The sequence below is a fragment of the Drosophila ficusphila genome, unplaced genomic scaffold, assembly GCF_018152265.1.
Source record: "Drosophila ficusphila isolate 14025-0441.05 unplaced genomic scaffold, ASM1815226v1 contig_791, whole genome shotgun sequence".
NCBI classification, from domain to species: Eukaryota; Metazoa; Arthropoda; class Insecta; order Diptera; family Drosophilidae; genus Drosophila; species Drosophila ficusphila.
This window is the reverse complement of record NW_025064737.1, coordinates 7,688,755-7,713,635: the sequence shown is the minus strand read 5'-3', so window position 1 is coordinate 7,713,635 and position 24,881 is coordinate 7,688,755. Positions and strand designations below refer to the sequence as shown.

The window sequence follows — 24,881 nt, the reverse complement described above, 5'->3', positions numbered from 1 at the left end:
TTCTCATCGAGATGCTGCGGACACTGTTTCTTATCCATTTTTTCTGGTTAATATACTGCCACGTTTTATCAAAGGTAAGGAGGCTGTTTAAAAAGTTAAACTGATTCTTACGAGGTTTTAAGGCACTTGCTGACCTGCTAAACGTCTCGGAGAACCCAAGAGATTGGTTGACGGACCAATCAAATTATACGGTAAGTCAATGAAAGGTAATTAAAGATTGGTAGTTCATAAAGGGCTTTATTTAGAATGATTCCGTAGTGCCACCTCGGACTGCGGCGATAACCGGGGTGAGTTAGTGAAAAATAACTAAAGGAGAAGTGGTCGATCATCCTATCCTCTAGGACACGATCATAACCGGTCATGGGTACGGGGTGGAGGTGCACAGTGTGGTAACCAGGGACAATGAAGGCTTTACACTGAAGATATTCCGCATCTCGTCATCGCCACACTGTAAGAATTGGGGTGTAAAGCCGGCAGTGCTACTCAATCACGGGATGACCGCATCGGCGGACTCGTGGCTGATTATGGGACCCAGGAACGGATTGCCCTACTTGTTGGCCGATGCCTGCTACGATGTTTGGCTGACCAACTGCCGCGGAACACGTTACTCCAAGGGCCGGAAGCCAAAAATTGCTGGTTTGCTCTCATTCTGGGACTTCAGCTGGCACGAAATCGGAACGGAGGACCTGCCCGTCATCATCGATCATATCCTTCATACCACAAAGCAGAGTGCTCTGCACTTTGTGGGTCATTCGCAGGGCACCACAACGCTGATGGTGTTGCTCAGCATGCGACCGGAGTACAATGTGAAGATCAAGACCGCCCAACTCCTGGCTCCTGCTGTCTTCATGCGCCACTCCCTCACTCTGATTCAGAAGCTCTTGAGTCCCATACTTAAACTAATGCCCGACATTGAGCTCGTGCCCCATCTCAGTGTTCTGAGCACCTTCATTTCTGCCCTGTGCAAAGTGTCGGGTTTTAAGCAAGTCTGCACGGCCATGTACCTTTTATCCGGCGGAAAAGTGTCAAAACACATGGATAGAGTAAGTGAAAACATTCATAATTCCCCGAAAGAAAGTAAAAATCTTAGCTTTGATAAGTACCGTTTTAAACGGCTTTTAAATGATAAGGAGAGAACATTAATAGAACTCTTAACCTGTATAAATTTCACCCTTATTTGCAGAGTATTGTCCCGTTGTTGCTTGCCACTCATCCGAATGGAATTTCTCCGAGGCAGCCAAAGCACTTCTTCCAGCTCAAGGACTCTGGGAGGTTCCAACAATACGACTTTGGATCCTTGAAGAACATGCTTCGATACAAGAAACGCTCTCCGCCGATATACCCGCTGCAAAATGTCCGCCCGTTGTCGCCCATTCACTTGTACTACAGCGAGGATGACGGAACCGTTTCCCCAAAGGACGTTTTAACACTAACTAACCATTTGTGCCATACGGTGGTGCACCATCATATAACTGAGCGCACGTTCGACCACACGGACTTCCTATTCGCGACTACCGTAAATAGAATGATTAACACTCCGGTAATGAATGTTATTCAGCAATACGAGTCCAACCACAAAAATGGCTAAAAAAGTAATTAAACACAATTTACTGCAAGTGTTACAGTCGCACTCCCAATAAGTCCTGCCGTTTTATCGGATAACCGCTAAGTAATAATGAATTTGTACGTACGTATTAAACTTATTGTTTTGGACTACAATACACTGACCAGTACAGCCAATTCCCCCAGTTTCTATAAGAAGTACTAAATTCGAATTACTGTGAATAAAAAAGTTGACAAACCACTCCAAATTCTTGTTCCTTTTAGTCTACGCTATAAATTATTTATTTATTAATCAGTACATATGTCTGGAGTTGATCTAGCCGAATCAACCGCAGACTCAGTTTCGTAATTCTACAATTTGTATTTGGCACTAGTGATAGTTCTGGCTGTGATCCTTCCTCGACCGCCTTCCTGGTCCTCGAACTCTCTCCTGATTACCCTCAGCGTCGTCGCTGCTCGTAGCGATTCATCGAGAGGACTATGTTGTCGAAGATGTACTCCCTGACGCCCAGTCCGCAGATGAAGTCGAAGTGGTTCCACCTTTTCCAGGGCACCTTGTAAACCGCCTCGACATTGGGCAGCCGGGTGAGCAGTCGCCAGATGTCCGCCGGAGCCACGATGTAATCGTTTTCCGAGAAGAAGACCGTGATTGGCGTGGAAACGTTTTCCAGCGCGTATTCCGGCGGTTCCAGCTGCTGGTAGTGCAGCCAGTTCCTCTCCGGTCCGTAGTCGTACTGCCGGAATCGCGTGGACACGTAGCCCTGGAAGTAGTGCATCAGCTGCTTCACGGATCCCCCGGCCGGAAAGTTGGCCATCAGGTCGGGCAGAAGGGTCTTGTTGAGGAAGCGAGTGTCGTAGCCAACCGCTGGCCACAGTCGACTGATGCAGACCAGCGGCTTCTCGTTCTCCAGACACGTCATCGAGAGGAACTTCTTGAAGAACTTGTTTGTGGAGAACATCTCCACGCCCTCGAGCATCTTGGAGACGTAGTTCCGGGTGCCCAGCACAGGACCGATCACCTTGGCCAGCCCGCTCTTCGTGTTGCTCACATAAGCAACGGGCGCCAAAAGAGTGGCGCTCTTGAAGACGGAGTTGTACTGCGGCAGCATCGAGTTGAGGACCAGGAAGACGGTGCCGCCCTGCGAGATGCCCACAAAGTGCATGGCCCTTTGCCCGGTGGTCCGGAGCACGTAGTCCACCTGGGCGGGCAGGTCGTAGACGCCCATCTCGTGCCAACTGAAGTCCCAGAACTCGCGCTCCGTCGTGTTCCGCCACACGTTCTTCCGGCAGTAGATGTTGCCCCTGTTGTTGCCCAGCCAGACATCGTATCCTGCGCGCCACAGGAGGTAGGCCAAGGAGTCCTCACGTCCGTTCAGCAGCCACCTGGAAGCGAAACTATTTATTGGATTTCCAAAGTTTGGTGTCATGTTCAAAACAATAAGCGCTTATCTCTCCTGCCATTGAGCTGAGAAGGGAAAACCAATTAGGAACGCATGACACATAGTTAATCTACCAAGTTTACTCAAATTGGCTAACCATCTTTAAAGATATAATAAACTATTGAAAATCAAGTTATTTTTTAAAAAGCTTAAAACATTTTGCAAATTAGAAATATATTAATTTTTCACAATTAAAAAAATTTAGATTTGCGGAAAGATAATATGTATATATTTTGGTTTGTCTGAGTTATTGACAAAATCTAAATTTCAATTTAATAGCTCACAAAATCTACTAAATTCTTTGACATTAAATCCATTAAATCCAGACATTAACAATGTCTTTTGGATAGTTATAAAAGGTTGTTTAGTTTTAGTTTTAGTTTAACCTTAAAACCCTATAATATAATAATGTCCTTCATTTAACATTGGTTTTGGTATTTTGAAATGGTTCGTTGCTAAAAGTTTATAAATGAGTGATTCTCAGTTTAACTTATTTTGAAGTTTAAGGGGTTAGTCATCTTGCCATTGTTAAAGAGAAGAAATTATTCTTAAGCTTATCTTTAAGTGAGAAGAGATTGGGTTTGAAATGCAACTAAGACTTATTACGCACAGCGTTTCTGTTAAATCAAATCTGTTTTTTGGCAGCGTGACTAAGAAAAGTTAAAAATTTCCATAAGTCACTAGTGGCTTTGCAAGAAATGCATTATCTTATATGTACTTTTTTATCTTTAGCGAAAGGAAGTACCAAATGGCGTATGACGCCTACTAAATCACAATACGTACACATCCGATGAGGCATACAGTCCGGAAAGCAGGAAGACGACCGGACGTCGAAGGAGGCTGCCAAGTTCGGGGTCCACCTGCGGGATGCGGTGCAAGGTCAGCACGTATCCGTCCTTTGTCGTCACCGAGTGGCGCTCCACGTTGTAGCCGTCGTTCTGGATGCGGCGCACCTGCAAGAGATAACCGACAGCGAACTGAAACGGAGGCAGGAAGCGAGGGCGACACACTCGTGGCCAAAAAACGAGCAATGCAAACACACATTGTTGGCACATTAAACGCTTGACATTTGGAGGCCACGCGACGCGTGCGTTGTGACACCTGGCTAATTAGGAATTCCGCTGGCGCACCGAACTGGGGATTGCCCACCAAATGCTCTCCCAATTCCGAGCGGTTTTGGCCAGGAACACCTACCGCATCGGTGATGATGATTTCGCGCGACTGACGCACCGTGGCCCTGGATCTGGACACCTGCTGCAATCCGATCAGCGCCAGAAAGAGCAGCGGCAGTCGCATGCTGACCAGGATTATGGTTACATGAACGCCGCACGCGGGGATTAAGTAACTGGGTAACCGATCAGAAGTCCAACCGGTTCGCAATCGATCGCCAGCGAAACGAAAGCCAAAAACTAAAAACTGAAAACTGAAAACCGAAAACGAAAGCTGCCCAAGGATCGGCGGCTAAAGGCAAAAAAGACAGCACTTTCTTTCCAAGCGGAGGAGAGCTTTCAAAAACGCCGCAACCGAAATCGAAAACCAAAAAAAAAATATAAAACACAAATAAACGAAACCGAAATTGAAATTGAAAATGAAAATGAAACTGAAGCCGAAGCCGAAGCCAAGACCAAAATCGTATGAATGGATATGAATGGGAATTGCAATCGAGGTGCCGTTTTCTCGACTTTGGCGGTACGGCAGCGAGCGTTCGATTCGAATGTGCTTTATCGACTGCGCATGCGTCCGCCGCTCGCAGGGCTTGCCACTCATTTGAGCAGCTTTAATTTTTTTTGGCGGCGGAGCAGTCGCGGAGCTCCAACCGGTGAGCCACCTGCATGCCAGTCGCAAGTTGGTCGCTCGGCGCAGGTTGCCTGAGCGCCCAGAGCAGCGGCGCATCCAAGAGTCTCAGCTCGTCTCGTCGTCGGCTTCAGCCGGCGCACCATACACTGCGCGTAATATCAACCGACACCGCCGCCCCCACTCCATCGATTTCCCTTCTGCCACTCGCAGGTCCCCTCCCCGCCTCTTCACCACCCGAAATCCAATCAGTTGGCACGCTGCCACGGCAATTTGAGCAATTATAACAGCTTAGCGAAAGAGAGAACGCCGGCCAAAACTGTCAACGAACGCGTACAGTGGGCGAATATCGCAGAAACAACCTCAAGATGAGATTAAGCGTTGAGCCGACAGCACCAGAAGAAAGTGAAATTGACCTTGTCCTAGACAGAAATTCCCAATGGTAAAGTCAGCTTAGCAATATATAGTTAACCTTCTATAACAGAAAGGTGTTAGTAAACTTAATCTTTAGATTTTAATACTAATTTTCATGCCGAACTGATACAATTAATTTAATTTAAAGTCTTAATGTCAAAAAATCTCGGTACGTAAACGTTTTTCAGTTGAAATGATAATATGTAAGTTTAAAATTGTAATCAAAGAAACCCATTTTTCAAAAATAGGAAATAAATTCATTATGCAAATAAAATAAATATTTACAAGAAAAAATAGGGCACTGCATTTCGTTTATAATTTAGTTAATAGTAATAATAATAATTTAATTTAGTTTCCGAGTTTTGTATATCATCTAGTTCAAAAAAAATATAAAAAACACATTTAAAGTATATCCCCAAATATTCACTCTGGCCAAAACTATAGTTTGCCTTACAGATGAACAACCGTATTACAAAGCAGTGATTCATATAGTCGCATTTATGGCTTCGACAGCTCATAGCACTGAAATCTCGCCAATCTCATAGAATTTGTAAGGGCCAACCTTGCTTACCCATTCCAGACACATCAAACGGATGATAAAGAAAGATAAATACTCTCAATGAGCCGAACAATATGAACAACTCGCGTGCCGTTAAAAGTTATGCACCTCACATACAATGCATTCATAAAAGACAATTGGTTTCGAGCAGTGTATAAATTTTGGGAGCTACTTACTTACATTTTTTTTCCTTTTTTTTTTTGGCTCTGACTGTGACTTGGTGTCTCTGGCAGCGACGTGGTTTTTCGTCGCATTGTTGTCGTCGGCCGCTGTTTTGTTTTTTTTCGCTGAATTGCAATAACCTGTTGCCTAATGAAAACGGCGGCTGCTTATTTAGGATGTGGCCCGACTTGGCCCAAGCACTCGCACTTAGTTGCCAACAAGCATATGGCGGGCATGTACCTTTGGCGACCCATAGTCTTCTGGTGTTTATGTTTGCCTACTTGAAAAACAATCGACAGCTCACCCGCCAGTCCTCCAGCACTCTCACCATTCATTCAGCGGATCGCTGGAGAGCTTTCTGTTTGTTTATATGGCTCTTTAATGGCCGCTCGACAACTGCGCAGGGGTTGGAACTGCTGTGCACACGGCTTCTACTCCGTTTCATCAATGGACCGCTCCACTGCCCCACTGGCGGCATTGACCCACCGGCAAAGACTCACGTACTGGCGAATTCACTGAGCGACTAACCACCAGTGATGTGGGAAATCCAGTCCAGTGTACTCACTTGCACTCCTCGGTACTTCCTATCTCTACCTTATCTGTACCCAAAAATGATCGATCGATACTTAATTAACAAAATCCATAAAATATAACGGCTTTTTTATGGCTTTGAAAATGATTTCAATATCTCATAAATTATGTTAATTCGGATAAATTTCGTTAGTAAAAAATTTAATAAATTATTGATAAATCAGTAAGTTCTCTCTTAATTATTAATAACAGAATTATTTAAATAATTATAACCAACGATTTTAAGTATTAACGTTAATCTTCGATTATACTAACTTAAAATTTATTCATAATTAGATAATGTCAAAATAATGTTATTGAAGCTGGAACCATAGCACCCCAAAAAAGAACAAAAATGGCAGAAAGGGCACGTTATGAACAATTTATAAATTGTTCTCCGTGTAGAATTTCGTTTGAAACTGAACTCTAATATAAGTTCGAGACACTGCCTTGACCAAAAACGGTACCCGTCCCATCACTGGTGCTCCATTGGGCAAAGCCCAAGGCGGGTCGCGTAAATATATGTAAGTACGATTATAGCTCACAGCTTGAATGCCCATTTGTCTGGCGTTAAAACAGTCTACGCTAATTCCTATTGTGACACTTGCGACAGTCCGTTGGTCGCGTGTGACTGCGGCGGATCAAGTAAACTGTTTAGTTAACTGGTTTCGACAATTAAACTCGGGGCACTCGAGTCGGGCAATCAAACGGCACAGGGTCTCTCGGCCAGGGGCATCTTTCAGGGCTTTCGGTACTTGGTGTTTGGTATTCGGTATTCGGAATCTGGGGTGGGCAAACCTCAACCTCGTGTGACTTTCTTTCACTTTCGGCTAATGGATTCTATGTAATTGAGGCCTAAACCCTCCATAATGCACACTCCATGTCGCACTCCATTGCCAAATTTGTTTGTTTACTCGGGCCTGCGTATTGTTTGCCCGCACAAGTGATACCCGAGTGATGTAATCAAAGGGTATAAGTTGTTATGTAAACAGTTATGGATAACCATCGGTAATTATACGATGAGTTCATATTTCATTAACTAAAGAGAGATGTTTACTTCCTTCGTAGGCTGCAGCTCAAGCTGTTAAGCGATATTACCCGATTCAATTTCAAAACATTGTCGGAAAACCTAGCTGCTGTGAATAAAACCAGACAGCTGAAATAAAACGAGTTGAAATAAACAGTTTTATGTTAAATCCCCCCATACGGAAATACCTTCACTGCATCTAGTGGTGCAACTATCTTGCTCCTATCATATATTGTGGGGTATTAAACATTGTAATAAAGCCTCCAATTACTTTCGATTCAGGTAGGGTATTCAGATTCCAGTGCCGGCAAATCGGTAACACTTTCGTTGACCGCGGAGTCATTCACTCTTGACAGTTGCGTGGTGTGAACTTTGTATTGAACTTGAAACTCGAGCTGGACAAGATCTGCATAATGCATAAGATGACGGGCTTGTGTGTCGGTCACAAACCAAAGACCGTTTGGCTTTTCCGCCGAACAATGAGCTGACATTTCACTTTGAGTGCTCTGCTTTCTGATATGCATTTGGTTGCGTTTTTCCCACTTCTTTATTTCTTTTTAATTTTTTTTTCTTCTTTTTTACCAGTCCCTATGGAATTGCCGGTCCGGTTTCCGGTCGACCCAACGAGGTTTATCTAAACCAATAAGGGCGCTTATCATCAATTCGCTGCCATCCATCCGCATTGACGTCTTGGGGTCATAAATCGAAAGTGATTGAGCTCTGCAGGGAGCGAAATGCAATCTTAAGTTGGTACGTTTTTTTTTTAAATTTGTAATTATACAAAATTCTTGTTTACTCATAACATTTTTGGTTTTATTAATCATCGATGTCTGGGAATTACTGCAAGAAATATAACACCAAAGATTTGTGTGGTATCTGTTCTGCTTTGAACTGAAAAAAAAAAGTTTTGGATATTTTCAAGTAATTCCCTTTCCAACTAAAATCTGTAATTTGAATAATATAATAAAATTGTAAATTTCTAAATATAATTATTTTTGTTTACTATATTAAATATTGAAGCATGAGGAAATATTTCACATGCATGGTAATGGTGTTTACCCTTTAGAGTTTTATTTTTCGCGGTGTGGGAAAAAAACTGACTAATGATGACTGTCACCCGCTCGTTGGTAAAGTACCAGGCTCGATGGGCAGTCGTTGGGTCACTGTGCTAATCCCCTGCTAATTGTTTCCTGATGCGTTTGTAACTCGCCATCCCAAAGGAGGAGTAGGCGGACGGCCTTGGGCGGGAGGATCTGTCTACCTGGGCGCTGGCCGCTAATTACCAGCCTTTGGCTCAACTCGCGCCTGCCTGACTCACGGCCGCAGCATATTTACAACTGCCGGCTAGCCGGACAAACAAGGCAATCGGCGGTCGTAAAATGCGAATAGCTACAAATAAAACAGAAAACAAAAAATCTCAATAACAAAAAGCCGCCTCCCCACGAAAGCGACGGCAACAAAAGGAACACGCCGAGATCTCAGGAGGAAGTGGCGACGTTTCGTCATGACTAAGCGTGGTTACTCAAAGGGAAACCAATTGATTCCTTCCTGTTGCCGTCCGTTGTCCATCGTCCAGTGTCCATATTCCATCGACCGACGTCCATCGTCCATCGTCCATGTGTCCACCACAGAGCCACGACGGCAATAACAAAATCTAAATATTTAACGACTAAATTGAATCTGAAGGCGCGCTCAGGCAAATTTTCCGGCCCGACTTGCCTGCTCGGCTGCTTGGCTGGGGTTACCTGCTGGCATAATCAATAAAAGATAAACAGTGGGCCGAGTGTAGCCCATTGAAATGGCTACATCACGTAATGGAAAATGCCGCAGGGAAAGCCTACACAAGGAAAAGCTGAAAGCGACTTCATCCACACACATTTGAGTAGCAATCCGAGTAGGTAAAGCCCCTGTGGTCCGTGTTGTTGTCAACCGGCTTACGAGAAGTTTTGGGCATTCTGTCAGGGCAGCCAGACGTTCTGAAATCCACACAGCCAGCAAGTAGTTGGCCGACCTACCAGACCACCATACACATCCATCCATTCAGTCACTTGGCCGGGAAAGACCCCCGTGGTCCGCAGCCACCAGAAGCTGGAGGGGCCTTAGACCTCTGCTGGTGATCCGATTCGGGTCGGACGGACTTAAGCGACTCAAATCATTCACAAGCAAACGCTTAGAGGATGGAAATTGATTTGCAGCAGCTGTCATTCCCTGATCATAAACCAAAGAAAGCGAATTTGCGAAGAAAGCAAATAAATTTACAGCTGCAGAAGTGGCTGAAAGTTATACGGCTTTTAATATGATTTGTGGCAGTGCTTACATTTTTCAGAGTCATTTGTATTTTTGCAGAAAAATAAGAAATTATATTTCATCTTCAGATAACAAGTCCCACTAAATTCCTTTTTAATGAAACAAACCCAAATCCTGAAATCAGTTCAATAGATATTTAACCAAAAAATGTTTTATCTTTAAAACCTACAAAATCTAAATTAAATCTATTTTTTTTGAAATAGATCATAATAGACACAATAATTCGTATTCAACTTAGTACCGATTGATAGATAATTACGCATTAAATAGGTCAAGTTATGGAAATATTTTGATGATGTTCTTCCAATACAGATTAGCTTCTTCAAAATACAGATTAGCTGCTTTTTAGTACTTGACCAGTGACCGCCTTTGATCTTATCATTTCTCTTCAAAATTCGATTTCTTTAACTGCTCTATACTCGTATGAGTATGGCTCCCCGGTCGATTACATGTGATATCAAATATTTGGTTAGTCTTGCCAGCCCGACCCTTATTGTTCCTGCTCTCCTTTGTATTGGAGCTCTTGTATTGTGCCGAATAAACAATAGGAGTGCTGGGCCGAGGGCAGTGGGATGGGGATGGCATGGACACAGGGCCTAGGTAGACCAACTTCTCTGAGAAGCGGAGCGAAGTGGAGTGGAGTGGAGGGGAGTGGAGAACGCCTGCGAGCGAATTGGCTGCCAACGAACCACTCGCAGAACGAGGAGCTCGATGGCGATGACGCTGTGGAATTGAAGTGCTGGCCACAGCCGAGCCAAAATGTTGGTTTAGTGCGCATTGATTTGGGGCCGGCGCTAGGCACTTGCACTTATCGGAAGACCAACACATTTGAGAAGGGGAAGGGGTTTTGGGGGTTTGGGGCCTTAAGGCCAGCCAGCCAGCCAGGCAGCCCACTTACTTGCAGCAGAAGCCGCCTGCTGCCAGGCCCTATTATTACTGGAGAGCAAATAAACGCAGGCAGGGGCATGATGGATCTGCCGGCAAGTAGGTAGAGGGGCATCGGGGCAGAAGGGACCGACGTCGTTATCGACGCACATGCACGGCCTGCCACTGCGGCAACAACAGCAACAGCAGAAGCAGCAGCAGCAACATCTACAGCGGCAACAGCAACAGCGACAGCGGCAACATAAAATTCCAGAGCGCACGCGTTCTCAACTTTAGTTCTTTGCGAGTGGCCAACGCGTTCGGTCGTCGTGCGTGGTCGTCTGAGGAAATATAAGAAAAATAAACCCTGAAAAACCGGAGTTAGAGCGAAGTTGTAGCAACAGCTGAAAGTCTCGAGAACCATTGCAGCTGTATTCTTTATCTGCAGCCGAGTATCTGTGCACATCCCGTGTTTTATAGTGTTTGTGTGTGCTAGTGTGTGCCTGTGCGTGTTGGCCAGTTGATTTCGGGCCCGTCAAACTGGGAGCGACAACCCAATCAATCAGTCACTCAATATGGCCAGCATTTCTAAGAGCCCGAGCAGCTGCTCCTCGAGAAACAGGCTGCATCTTCAACTGGCATCGCTGCTCTGCGTGATCGTCTTCTGCCTTTTGGCTTCGAGCTCGGCTCTGCCAAGTGAATATAGTGAGTATATCCCAGACAGACTGCAGCTAAAGCTGCGGAGCTACAAGCTTGGAGGAGGCTCTATGCATTGTCGTTTCCATCATCGTGATTGTCGTAATCACTTGCAGCGGCTGCTGCGGTCGCATCAGGCCTTTGACTTATATATCTAGGGGCCCTCATCTTCTGATGCGGCTTTATAGCGATTTTCCTCGTTTGCTGCCCCTGCTGCGCCTGCTGCGATTTTGCTTGGCATAATTCAAAACGAGTGTAATTATGCCACTGCCGCGGAAGAGGCGAGATGCCGAGACCGCAAAAGGGTGCCTCTGTCTCCGCAAAAGAAAAAGAAAAGAAAAAAAAAGCAAGAAGCTAAACTCAAACGGTGGCACTTGGGTGTCATATAAATGCCCCCATCGGCAATTGCAACTCATGCTCGCCGGCAGCGTGCGAAAGTTCAATAATGTTTGGTAACAGGCCAATTGAGGCGGTCGCCGCAGTTCAAACTTTGCGATAAAGCGAAGATAATTCGGAGGAGAGTTTAACGACATTCGATTGCCGCAGCCATCGGGGTGAACAAACCCATATCGCTTTATTTAATTATCAACGCAGCCAGTTCGAGTTCTAAGGATCATTGATCATCGGGTGGCTTGTTGCCATGTTGCCATGTTCCGTTGTGTTGGACATGTAATTTCTCTCACTTAAACACCAAAAACATAATTCCTAGTCCACACCCATTACGAGAAAAGGGACTGACAGCTGACACTGGCCTGGTTTGTTCCACTACATCTGCATCTGTATCTGTATCTGTATCTGCAACTGCAACTGCGGCAAGATGCGTGGCCAAGCGAGGAGAAAATCGATATATTTTTGTTGTATCTTCTGTAAATGCCATTTTCCTCATTTGGCCGTCTCTTTGTTTTCATTCGTGCGGCATGCTTTGTCCCATTTTGATACCCTAAGACCGACTCTCCGCTGTTATTGTATCTATTTGTTGTTCTTCGGCATTCGTTCCCAAGAGATTGGGACTCGGAATTTAGGAATAGAAATGGACTGCCTGGACCGACCGCCCATGCATATCTCATGCAGAGCATCTAATAATTCCGCTTTTCCACGAACTCGCTTGCATCTTCTTAGAGGCTCAAAAGGGGGAGGGGGAAGGGATTGCTACGCAGAGGAGATGGGGGTGGGGATGGAGAAATGGAATAGATGTCCCCTCATAAATAAGTCAGCTACTTTAGGGGGCACACAATGCGACAGGCTGGGCGGGTTGCCCGGTCGCGTTGGTTTGTTTATTTGGTTACTAATTTGGGATTCCTCGATTCGTTGGTGTCTGCGGTGTGTGTCTGGAATTTTAATCACTGAATCGGCCACTCGAGTAAATTTTGAGTAATGGGACGCGGGCGAACGTCTCTGAAGGAGAATTCGGGCTGATCAGGTTGCGTTTGGCCAGCAGGCGGGGAAAAACCCGGGACCCAGTTGTGAATGAATGTGTGAGAAAATGTGCACTGATGACAGCCATGATAGCCGCCTAGATGTGGCTATGAATGGGCCGTGTCGAAGACAGATAGACAGACGGACAAATGCCCAGCCAGATGCCAATCGGGAGCCATAAAGAACCCGTCGAAAAGGCCTAATGGCACTCGCGTGGAATATGGATGTAATATTTGTTTATTAGTGCGTTAAATGGGAAGTTTATCAATGTAGCGGTCCGTCTATTAACATCGTTCGAAAATACATTTTATTAATTTCCGCTTTTAAATGCATTCTGATATTTGAGCGGTCCCTTTTTTCGGGGAAAGTTAGGGAGAAGCTTTTAATACTTTCCAAGCCTATTTCCATTTTTGGGTGGGTACTTGGGACGTGTGGGAGAAAGCAGAACCTAGTCATCGTTGTGAAGTTATCGTACTTATAACTTTATTTCCCTCAGCCACAATTTAGCAAAGGGTCGATAAAGATTTCTCCAGGGACACTAAATAATCACGTTTTTTCATAAAGGATTGCCCCCTGTGGGATCGTTGTAACAATCTTTTCCATCACATTAAAAGTACTTTATGAACAAAAATTAATTAAAAGAGCTATAAGCTTCTTTATAAAAAAAAATTACATAATTATATCATAGAGAAATAATTGAAACTAAGCAATTAAGCAAAGGCTTTGATTTTGAATTTGTAATGCCTTTACATGTTTGTTTGTTTTAAAATAAGATTACATTCTACAAACATGAGTATACAATCTACATTTGTGCACTCTACATTTTACGCTACTTTACATATGCTCTACATTATTTTATCAAGGGTTTGTGGACACACTAAACCGTTTCCTCTTTCGCGTTTTTTAAATGATTTATTTCAATTACATTTAACTGGAATTTCATTTAACTTATCTTTATTTATTTTTTCTAAAGTCGAATCAACCTCCTTGCCTCCACAAGTACAAGAAGACACCACGATACTTCCCATCCAGTTGGAAGAGAGTTCTACACCTTCACAGCCATCGACTCTGAATGCAACTACGCCTTCTCATCCTGTAGAAGATGCCCCTGTTGATGATCGTGTTGATACTAATGAGGCAGTGGACGGCGGAACACTGGAGCAAGAAATCAAATATGATGTGAAAAGTGAGGTGGAGGATGAACCTTCTCCGAGAGAACAAATTTTGGAAAATGTTCAAGAGGCACTGAAAAATACTGACAGTGAGTTGGGATACGTTATCTGTTAAAAATCAATCTAATCAATGTAATTTCTGCAGTTTTTGCTCTAAGTGCGCGTGAACCCAAAACTCTAGATACTGAGGAGGAGACCAAACCTATCCAAGATGAGCAGTCGGAAGACCAAGAGAAACCAGAGGAACCTGAGAATGTAACCGACAACATAGCCGATTCCAGTGAAGTGGTGGAAAGTCGCCGCAGGCCTTTGCCCGCAATTACCAGTGACTTAGTATCCGTGATTTTCAACGAAGAAAAAGCCATCACTGAACAACCCATCACCAAAACCAATCTCTTGGCCTTGGAGCAGGAACACGAGAATTTCGAGCTGGAGGCCAGCACTCCGGTGCCAACTTTCGAGGAGCAAAAGCATCAAGTGACCAAGAAACAGGGCGTGGAGGACCCGATTCTCATTGAATCTCCTCCTGAGGTGAACCAGGAACCAGCAGTTGATCCTGTCGAGACTTTCCGTGAGGATCGCCAACTCGGTGAGCGTTATGGCCACCAGAGCGATGACGACAACTATATTGAAGATGATGAGGCACCAACCAAGACTTCGACCAGTCCAGCTCCTATTGCCAAAGAGGAACCTGCAAAATCTGATACAGAAACTGCAAATGAAGAAATTGAAAAGAAGGCGGAAGCTGAAGCCAAGGAGGAAATTGAAAAAGAAGTGGCTGTTACTCCTTCGGAAGAATCCAGTGTGGAGGCTGCAGACTCAGATGATACGCAACCTGAAGTTGAGATTGCTGAAACCCCAGATGAGACTCCCACAGAAACTGTTAAGTTAAGCGAAGAGGAACCTAAGGAAGAAGATCCGGTTCAGCAAATTGATCTTAAGCTTCCTGCTATTGAATCCTCTTCCCTGGCCAATATTGTACCAACTTCCACAGCGGAGCCACAAAAAGAAGAGGACTCACAAGATGTTGAGGCTGAATCTGTAGAAAATAATGATAAAGGCATTGTTGAGATTGCTAAAGCACAGGAGGAGAGTTCCACAGAAACTGCCAAGGAAACCGAAGAGGAACCAAAGGAAGAAGATCCGGTTCAGCAAGTTGACAATGACGAGCCTGCTATTCAGTCATCTTCAGTGGCCAACCATGAACCCAGTTCCACAGAGGAGCCAAAGAAAGAAGAGGACCCACAAAAGATTGATGACGAATCTGCAGAGAAGAACGATAGTGAAGAAGCGGATGTTAAGGCAACCGAAAAAACGGAGACAGATGACCAATCTTCCGAGGAAGATAAGGAACCCGTTGCTGATGAAGCGAAGCCCTCTTCGGATGACAGCACTGCCACTCCACTGGTTTCCTATCCACCACACGATGCTGGTCAGACCTTCGATAGCAACTCGGCTGATGAGCACTCCGCCCAACTTTCGGGACCCTCTAATTACCGATCCACCATCATCATAGTTCTCTGTTCCGGAACCGCTGTGATCTTCATCGTGGCATCGATAGTGATCTTCATGGTCTCCTTCCAGCGACAGCACGGCACTCTGGACATCGAAATGCAGGAACAGCGATTGGGAAAGGATATCCAGGATGAGGATAATGTCCAGATAAAGCTGCTCGATGTGGACCTTTCGTCACCCGTCATATTGCCGATGGGCAACGAGGAGACTGACGAATGCCTGTAGACCCGCTTTGCATTATTGTCAATGATGCCCTGTAAATATTTATTACCTTCGCGATTTTAGCCTGCTCCTCTGGCTGGCTGTTAACTTTGGTTTCTAAATTGCTGACTGAGAACAGCTGCGAGCGAATCAAAACGAAATATTCAATCGAATCGAACGAAATCATTTGCCATACTGTTTAATTTTAAATGCACTTTAGCTCTAAATTGTTTTGAAAAATTTGAAAAAATATTTACGTTAAGACACTTTCTGTAGATTTAAGCGCTTTTTTATTGAGTCTGATGAAAAGTCAGAATAAACATTTTCGAATTTGTAATGAAAGCTGAGGGCTTTTGTATGTATTTATGCCACCAAACTAAATTTAAACCTAGATAAATGACTATTTAAATATTGCTCTTAAAAAAAAATTTAATAAAAAAAATTCATTTAAATTTTTTAATATTTTTTGGGTGTGAATGGTGATTTTGGATTCCATAGTAAGATAGGCACTACTCACCTCTTTTTCCCATTTTCCAAGGGTTTTGTTGAAAGTATGACTGATATATTAACATGTCTTTGAAGAAGCATTTTTGCAAAGCTGTTTAAAACGACCATGGAAGGCTCGAAAAGCAAGTTTTCTTTGCTGCTTGAGCATCACTCATACAGTTTAGATACGTTTTGCTAAGACAGTTACTAACCGAAGGTAGGTGTTAAGGTACGAATGACTACCGTCGGAAAACTGTTGCATTATGCATAAGAGCTGTTTTTTGTGTTGTAACCTTAAGATTGTTCTGAGTGCAGTTCACCTACTAAGCCCCAAGATTAGACCCGAAAAGGTTAACCAGAAATGATTTACTGGAAAAACTAACACACATGTCCCAAACCCATGGCACTCGAACGCCTAATTGCTTGCGAGGCGTATTGATCAAAAGCTCATTTGCCACTTGGACGTTTGCGGGCGGCACGCTTCAAAGTTGATTCTTAATTAGTTAATAATAAATCGAGAGCAGGCCGATCCGAACGGAGAGTGGCAGAGTGGCAGAGAGCGGCGAGATTACCGCCAGCGTGCAACATAATAAATAAGAGCATTTTGAACTCCCACCCGTCAGTCGGCACTCCCATTATTTTAAAAGACTCATCTTCGCCTTTCATCGGAAAAGCGAGTGGCTGTCTTTGTGTAAATGAGCCAAATGAGCAGAATGAAAAGGCGCTCGCTTCGTGACCGAATGAAATAAACAAAGCGATTTCCAGATTAAGAGCTCGTCTATTCGGATATGTATTTGTTTACGCGGGATTATGCAACCGCCCGCACAGTGGTCTCCGCTTTCCGCTTTTCGCTTTCTGTCGCCATTAGACAATCAATTTAAAAGCAATAAAATACCAATTGACAGCATCGTTTTGCCCAATTCCATCGAAGTCAATTGCCAAACTCGAACTCCACGGAGCTCTACTTGAGTCGGAAACTAAGCGACTCGCCGACGTCATTGTCCGCTCGACTTGGCGGGCTGAAATGCAAGCCGCACAAAGTTGCCACAAGTCTATTGTAATGGCCGGGATTGGGTTGCACTCGACGGACGGGCGACCACTGTGCTGCAGCTCGGCGGGGACTTTTCCCCATTTTCTTCCGGACTTTTGTCTGGCGAGCGTCTAACGGCTAAAGCTCCCGCTCACGCGCCTTTCGCTCAGCTGTTCCGCTTTTCCTATCGCTCCTCTATTATTTTCCCGATTAAACCGTCTTGGCATGCATGCTTCTAGTCTCTAGTCTCCCTCTCTCTCTCTCACTCACTCGCTCGCTCGCTCGCTCACACTTTGTGGGTGTGTGCGAGCGCTTTTTCATCTGCCACACATTTCGAAAAAAACAAAATAGCAACATCAAAAGTTTTTCAGTTTGCTTGTTGCTTTACACGCGTGCGGTTCGCTTGGATTCGCTCCTCCTTCCGTTCGAGAAAATAAATATAAAGAGTGTGTGTGGTGTGCTCGTCTTTGAAACCGCCAAAGGTAGATGGTTTTGCCGCCGCTATGAAATTCCGCTGCTATTTCAGACAGCTGTGCAAACCCAGTGATATACGCTGCGTATACGCAACGCTGTCAGCACGTCACCCATACGCGCAGTGGTCCGAGCAGCCGAACGTTATTAATTCTGCAGTCTTCTTCTTAATTCTGCAAGTGCCGTGAAATGTTTCGAATTAGTTTCTGGCGCTTCGCGACGCCCAAGGTGCGCATTGGCGCAAAATTCGATTCAGTTTTGAATTCACCCGAAGCATAGTAGATATAGCGAACGAAACAAGTAGGCGGATGGATCTATGTATATGCTGTAGTTCTTTTTTTTTTGGCAACAATGCCTAACCATGTTCTTAGTATGAGTCAGCGGCTTCTTGCCGTGACCGCGACGGCAGTGAAACCGAAATGAAAGGCGGTGCATTTGTTGAACAGAAAATAAGAACAAAACAAATGAGACCACCTCGCTCCCAATTCACAAACGTTCCCCAATTAGAAATGTAAACACAGAATTCCGAATATAACTTGTCGGCAGGTGTTGCATCCCGTGGTGTTTCCTCCGTTGGCGGGTTTTTCTCAGCGCCAGTTCAGCGATGTAGTGATATAACCGAGATCTGAGGGCAGCCGGCCAGCTGGCACTGGATATGCACATTCTGAGCCCGCTTCTCCTCCACCATGTCATTTGCGACTTGGCAGCATGTGCACTTGCCAATAGTCGCACAAGCACTGCGATAACTAGAGCATCATCTTGTTTTGGTGCCAAAGTCAAGCGTATAATTGCCAGCCGGAGGCGGATTACAGGGACACTTGCCACTTTCACATACTACTACACTACTCGATTTCTATGTCGATGACGACGAGCGCCCACAATTTGCTTAACTTTTATTTAATGTCATTATTTCCGATGCCTTTCAATGGCCTTTCGCATGCCGCACGGATTTGTGGGCTGCGGTCGTACTATATGCGAATCGGATGTGGGGCGTTCGATTCGCCATATCTGTCGCCAGTCCCTGAGAATAATAAAAAACGGCGCAAACAATGGTAGTAGCAACAAATTACCTCTAATAGTTATAGTCAGTGAAGTAACGCCCAGGCGGCGAAATTGTTTTTCAATCGCTCAATTGAATGCGATATAAATGAAACGACATAGAAATTAAAACTATTCCTTGGTCAGTTGAAAATATGTTAATGGAAATTGCTCTGGCATAGAAACGGCAAAACAATTGGGCAACAAATAAAGTTGTTCTATTGACAGTTTAGCAGGGGTTCGAGTGTTGGGCACGCGATATCTTGGGATTGTTCTCAATCACTATCAATCAGTTTGCCAGCCATCTGCGCGATTGACAACCAGTTTTAATTCGCTGCCCTTTTGAGGTGATCTAAGGGGAACTTGGGCAACTTCCTCTGGTTTCCAGCCATTTCCCCCCCGCCACCCACACAATTTGGTTGCGCATTTCCAGCATGATTGGGCTGATTCGATTTGGTTTGGCTCTGGCTTTACGCTTGGCTAATTAGGCGGCAATTAAATATTTTGTTAAGCCGGAGAACAGAACCCGAAACAGAATAGTTGCCAAATTGGTTGTTTCCAAAAAAGAAGAACCGAAAACCGAATTCAAAGGCGACCCGCGAAGAGCGGAAGTTATATATCCTAAGCGGGCTGATATCATGGCTATTTATATAGTATGTACTCGTGTGTCGCCAGCAGATGAGTTATTACCCTTGGGGACTAGAAGTTGGTCAGACGGTGCACGGCATATCAATTAGAAGAAAGCGGGATAGCCGGGCGAGGCCATCACCCTTTCGGAATGGCATGTGCGAATGCGCCTCCTGGAAAGCTAGGTGCAACATGTGTGGCGACTCTGACCCGCCACGTTCCGGTCATTAACCGGAAAAGTGCATCGCTCAGACAAGCGGTCATTAAAGAGAGAACCCCCTGCCCCGCATTCCGGCGATCTCGCCACTAACTCAGATCATTAATTGCAGCCGTTTGATTTGTTTACTCGAAAAAAGAACTCACGGAAAGACAACAATTCGCGAAAGTGCAGAAGGCAGGAAGAGCCAACTCGCAAACACAAACAATTCCTTTGCGTTTCGGCCAAGTTCCGTCGGTCGGACGGACGGACGGACGGACGACTAGTACATAGCGAGAAATTTTAAGTGCAAATAAAAACAATGACGACAGCCAAATGGATTTGGCGCTTGGCGCTGAGCATCTTGCTGGGTGAGTACGACCGCCTATTACTACCTCTATGTTATTCCAAGGCAGACCGATGCTGATTTTATGGACTTTTGATCGATTTACGGTATTTTCGGCCAGTTGTGTAAACGAAAGGCGTTTCGCACATGGCCCTGCGGGAACTTGAACCCCTTGCTCCCCCTTTTTCTTGTGGGCCTCCACCACTTTGGCCTTCGATTAGAATTCCGACGGCTGCCATGCACAGTGCGTCACGAAAGTTTGCGATCGCCGAATCAATGGGCAAATGGCATAATGTTTATTTTCGGAAATGCAAAGTCAGCTCTGTCAGCTGGATGTTTGCTTGTCATTCCCCTTCCTTCGGTTTTTTATCATCTATATCTCTTAAATCACATAAACTAATTTTGAGAAGATGAGTATGTGGCTATTAACATGAAAATTAATTCTCAAAATTTCCACTTAAACCAAATACAAAGAATAAATAAGAAAATATGTCTTAATTAATTATGGTGAAGAAGGAATACTCTTGAAAGAGTTTATTATTATTGAAAAATTGAAAACTATAAAACATTAATATTTCAAGGTCTTTAAATAAAAACTGCTCTTTGAATTTGTTTTTTTTTATAGAGAAGTGGCAAGCTGAATTTTAAAATATGAATATCTTCAATAGTACACTGATCTATTTATGTTTTTCATTCTTGGCCTACCATGTCGCCGGCTCGCCTTAATAAATCAATGAAATATACATATTCTAATGTTCGTTTCCATCTGGCAAACATTCGCATTCGTTCTTTTCGATAATTTCCACAACACTTTGACAAATCGTGCCTGAAAGCTGGCCAAAATGCTGACACCCTTTCAGTCACTTGTCAGCTGGTCTGTCTTCCTGTTTTGACATCCAAATCACTGAGCCCTGCTACATGGTAACCTATGGTTCGATTTGAAACCCACGCCATCATCAGCAGACCTCCATTACGCATACGCAGTGTTGACTCAAGCAGGTGGTCCATTGAAAGTGGAATTCAAACGAAACCTCAGCTGTCACTGCAGAGATGCTGTGTCTCACTTGGCCGAAGATATAGTAAAAGTCAGGCAAACAAGCAGATCGCGTCGCATGGCCGTTTAACGAGCGTGGGAAATTTCTTCGCTACCGTGACGCACTTGTTGCTATTTTCGGACCGCTAGTTTGGCCATTAATAAATAAGCATAACGAATTTGGGATACTAATAGCAACAATTTAAATTTTATTTATCAACATCTTTTACGACTTGCAAATATTTCGTTTCGTTTTTTATGATCTTGTTGGATGGTTTGTTTACCAGTCCTTGGCCTCGTGGCTGCGGAAAAGCCGAAAGGCTATCACCGGGAAATTTGCCAGTATCGTAAGGGCCTACATGTGAGTTGGGAATGATTAGTGTAATCAAAAATCTCTATTCACCTATATGATTTCTTCAGATCCAATCAATGAGCGCTTATCACAATCGCCTGATGGCCGTGAGACAGCAAATGCTAATTAGAGCCAGTCTGCTGGAGCCCGAGATCTATGGATATATACTGCCCTCCACCGATGAGCATCTCAACCAGGAGGTTGCAGAACGCGATCAGCGCTTGCGATACCTCTCCGGCTTCACGGGAATCCGAGCCTTTGCAGCCGTAACCAGTCACGGAGCAGCCATTTGGGTGGAGAACCGATATGCCCAGCAGGCGGATGGGGAGCTCGAATGCGACTGGGAGATCTTCCTCACCAGCGGAAACGTAACGGTGGCCGATTGGCTGGGAGGCCATGTGCACGTCGACAAGCGCATCGGTGCCGATCCGCACCTGGTGCCCCATTCCCAGTGGATTCAGTGGGAGCGGGAGCTGGAGGAGAAGTTGCTAAAGCTGGTCAAGATCAACAACAATCTGATCGATCTTATTTGGGGCTCCGAGCGACCGGAAACGCCCAAGCACCACGTGATCAAGGTGCACCCCAAGCACTTTGCCGGCGAGAGCTGGCAGGACAAGGTCAAGGAGCTGAGGAGGCGACTGGCCCACCTGGGCTGCGATGCTATGGTGATCACCTCGCTGACCGAGATCGCCTATCTGCTCAACATCCGTGGCAACGACATTCCCTACACGCCAGTGGTGAAGGTGAGTTTGATGTTATAACTTTACTTTCAATCTTATAACAATTCAATTTATTTAACAGTCCTACGCCATTGTCAGCCAGGATGATGTCTTCTTCTACGTGGACCATGCCAAGATCAGCTTGGGCATAGACTTTCATCTTCGCACGGACTGCTTCAATGAGTATTGTGTAAAGTAAGTACATATTAGCTTAAAGAACAAAAGGGAAATCATCGGTATTAAAAATAATTTAATTACTTTAAGAAAAAAAATGAATATTTTAAATATTCAATAAGTAAATTACGACAAAAAAAATATTTCAAAAATCAAATATGTTTCAATACTTTTTTTTAATGATTTATAATTTTCAAAATCTTAAAAATTTGTAAGATATCCTCGTTTTTTCAATTTGTACTTAATTTAAGTAAAATAAGTAATGTATAGTATTTCATTATAAACTTATTACAACTGATTAATATATCTTATGTTTTCTGCAGGATTAAGGAGTACAATCAGGTTTGGAGCGACATCCGTACCTACGCGCAGAAATGGAAGCGAGTGCTGGTCTCGGCTCCTTGTGTCCAGGAACTGGGTGCCTCGGAGGCAATCTACTCCTCGATGCCGGGTAAAATCGTCGTGTGGGAGATCTCGCCCATCATCTTCATGCGGGCGCAGAAGAACTCCGACGAGCAGGAGGGAATGCGGAGGGCGCACATCCGGGATGGAGCCGCCATTTGCACGGCCATGAGCAACATGGAAAACAGGTTCGGCACGGAGCAGTGGACCGAGGAGAAGATCAAGTACGAGGTGGAGTTGTGGCGTCTGTCCCAGGAGCACGCTAAGAATCTGGCGATGAGGACCGTGGTGGCCTACGGCGAGCACTCCGCACTTCCATATTACATATCCAGCAACGTAACAGACATCGAGGTATCCGATCAGAGTCTGCTGGTCATCGAGTCCGGTGGTCAGTACCTGGACGGCACAACGGATGTATCGAGAACCTTTATGTTTGGACAACCCACTCAGGAAATGAAGAAGGCCTACACGAATGTGCTGGCTGGCATTCTGCACCTCACACAACTCAAGTTTCCCTCGGATCTGAAGCCCTCGGAAGTGGACGCCCTGGTGCGCAGCATGGTGTGGAAGGACATGACGGACTTTCCGCAGGCAACGGGGCATGGCATTGGCTCCTTCAGTTCCGTGGAAGAACGTGGGTATAGGTTATTATTTATTAGATCTATTTCGAAAGGTTTTTTTATCCCTAAAACAGCTCCCATTTCGGTTGCCTATGGCAAGAACAGCAGCTTCCACTTCAAACAGGGCTACTTCTTCTCCAGCGGTAAGTTATTTCTACGGATTACAAAATATTATTATTTAAGTCTAAAAATCATATTAAAGCAGTTAAGCTTTATATATGTAATTTGTATACCAAGATATACTGATAATAAATTTATTAGATTTTTTATAAAAATTGGTTGAGATTTTAATTTATAGACTCATAAATCTGAAGCAATTGTTACAGCAGTTGTGGATTCATATAAATCTCAATTAAATGTTCTTGAAATTATTTTTTTTTTATTAAAGAAAGAACCCATATTTCATAAGTTTTTTATCCATGCCACCTTCTAATATTTTTGTATTCACTAACCTTGTCTTAATCCAGAATCCGGCTACTACAAGCGCAATGACTTCGGCGTCCGTCTGAAGAACGTGCTCGAGGTGGTGGACACCGGACACACGCATCCCAGCGGAGCACACTTCCTTGCATTCCAGGACGTCACGATGGTGCCGTACGAGCCCAAGTTGATCGACAGCACGCTCCTGAGTGCCGCGGAAAAGCGGCTCCTCAACGAGTACAACGCGAAGATCAGGAACGATGTTGGCGGGGAGCTGAAGCGAGTGGGGGACATGCAGGGCTTCCACTGGATGATGACCAAGACGCGGCACATCCGGGAGTATTTGCCGGAGGACGAGTACCGATCGGCGCTTAACGGAGCAAGTGGTGGACCCACCACGAGGTGTCTCATATTCATGGGTCTTCTGATCGTCCTATCCGCCATCCTCCCCACGCAATCGTAGGGAACCGAATTTCTTAGTGTACGCTTTCTGTAATTATGTAGATTTAGATAGCTATGCAAATTTAAAGAGAGAATCTGGGACTAACACGAAATCGAACCAATTAATAACCGCAACTGTTAGTATTTTAGTAACGTCATTTGGCAATAAATACAATATCACTCTGCCACCAAGTTCCCTGTTTAGGAATAGGTTTTCACTTACACCAAATACGTAAAATGAAGTGTATAAAATCTTTAATCGTAATCGACCAAAAATATGTTAAACCTGTTTATATTAATACGCATTGTCTGTATACTTAAGAAATAACATTGTATATTTTTCTAAATATAATTTGGAAAGAACGTTTTATTGAGTTTTTATGCATTTTGCTCGACATTTGTGTTGACGGCAAGGGTATATAAGCTTCGGCTCGCCGAAGGTAGCTTCCTTTCTTGTTTTTTTTTTGGGGGGGTTTTCAGTTCAGCCTAGATAACGTTTATCATGTTTGGCTAGATTAACAGACATAAATGAATGTACAATTTTACACAAATTCTACAAATTTTATAACATTCAGTAAAATGATTTTACACGATAATCGCTTGAAGGTCCCCATTTCTGTAGCATATTTTACTGCTGAATGTGCAAAATAAGCTTGTGGGTTGAGCTCGGCAACTGAATATTTTCTCATAAAAATCATAATCAAGTGAACTCATTAGGATTGGCAATTCAAAAAATACTGATAAAAGAAGAACGAGCCGAACAACTTTCAGGGTTAAAAGTTTTCAATGATATAGAACTGGAGATGTCCGATTAAATAAAGTAACTA

General features: G+C 44.3%; 4 protein-coding genes across 5 annotated transcripts; 3 read left to right on the top strand and 1 right to left on the bottom strand.

Annotated features, from left to right (window-relative positions):
• The first annotated feature begins 1 nt into the window (after position 1).
• Positions 2-1,804, top strand: LOC108088078 (lipase 3). Its single transcript, XM_017185729.1, has 5 exons — positions 2-74; positions 123-191; positions 246-287; positions 342-1,043; positions 1,184-1,804. The coding sequence occupies exons 1-5, from the start codon at positions 12-14 to the stop codon at positions 1,586-1,588; spliced, it is 1,281 nt and encodes a 426-aa protein (XP_017041218.1). The 5' UTR covers positions 2-11; the 3' UTR covers positions 1,589-1,804.
• A 130-nt stretch (positions 1,805-1,934) lies between these two features.
• Positions 1,935-4,756, bottom strand: LOC108088077 (lipase 3). The gene is made up of 3 exons (XM_017185728.2): positions 4,197-4,756; positions 3,786-3,955; positions 1,935-2,946 (listed from the first exon to the last, which is right to left on the bottom strand). The coding sequence occupies exons 1-3, from the start codon at positions 4,296-4,298 to the stop codon at positions 2,004-2,006; spliced, it is 1,215 nt and encodes a 404-aa protein (XP_017041217.1). The 5' UTR covers positions 4,299-4,756; the 3' UTR covers positions 1,935-2,003.
• A 6,230-nt stretch (positions 4,757-10,986) lies between these two features.
• Positions 10,987-16,094, top strand: LOC108088081 (fibrous sheath CABYR-binding protein). Its single transcript, XM_017185733.2, has 3 exons — positions 10,987-11,404; positions 13,785-14,072; positions 14,129-16,094. Exons 1-3 carry the CDS (start codon positions 11,275-11,277, stop codon positions 15,721-15,723), a joined length of 2,013 nt encoding a protein of 670 aa, XP_017041222.1. The 5' UTR covers positions 10,987-11,274; the 3' UTR covers positions 15,724-16,094.
• A 1,486-nt stretch (positions 16,095-17,580) lies between these two features.
• Positions 17,581-24,417, top strand: LOC108088057 (xaa-Pro aminopeptidase 2). 2 transcript variants are annotated; one of them, XM_017185696.1, is made up of 8 exons: positions 17,581-17,697; positions 19,708-19,918; positions 21,214-21,287; positions 21,347-22,021; positions 22,080-22,192; positions 22,495-23,207; positions 23,268-23,336; positions 23,661-24,417. In XM_017185696.1, exons 2-8 carry the CDS (start codon positions 19,870-19,872, stop codon positions 24,074-24,076), a joined length of 2,109 nt encoding a protein of 702 aa, XP_017041185.1. In that variant the 5' UTR covers positions 17,581-17,697; positions 19,708-19,869; the 3' UTR covers positions 24,077-24,417. The 2 variants fall into 2 exon arrangements, with proteins under 2 accessions (XP_017041185.1, XP_017041184.1); XM_017185695.1 differs by having other exon boundaries at positions 17,587-17,697; positions 19,681-19,918.
• Positions 24,418-24,881: the final 464 nt, after the last annotated feature.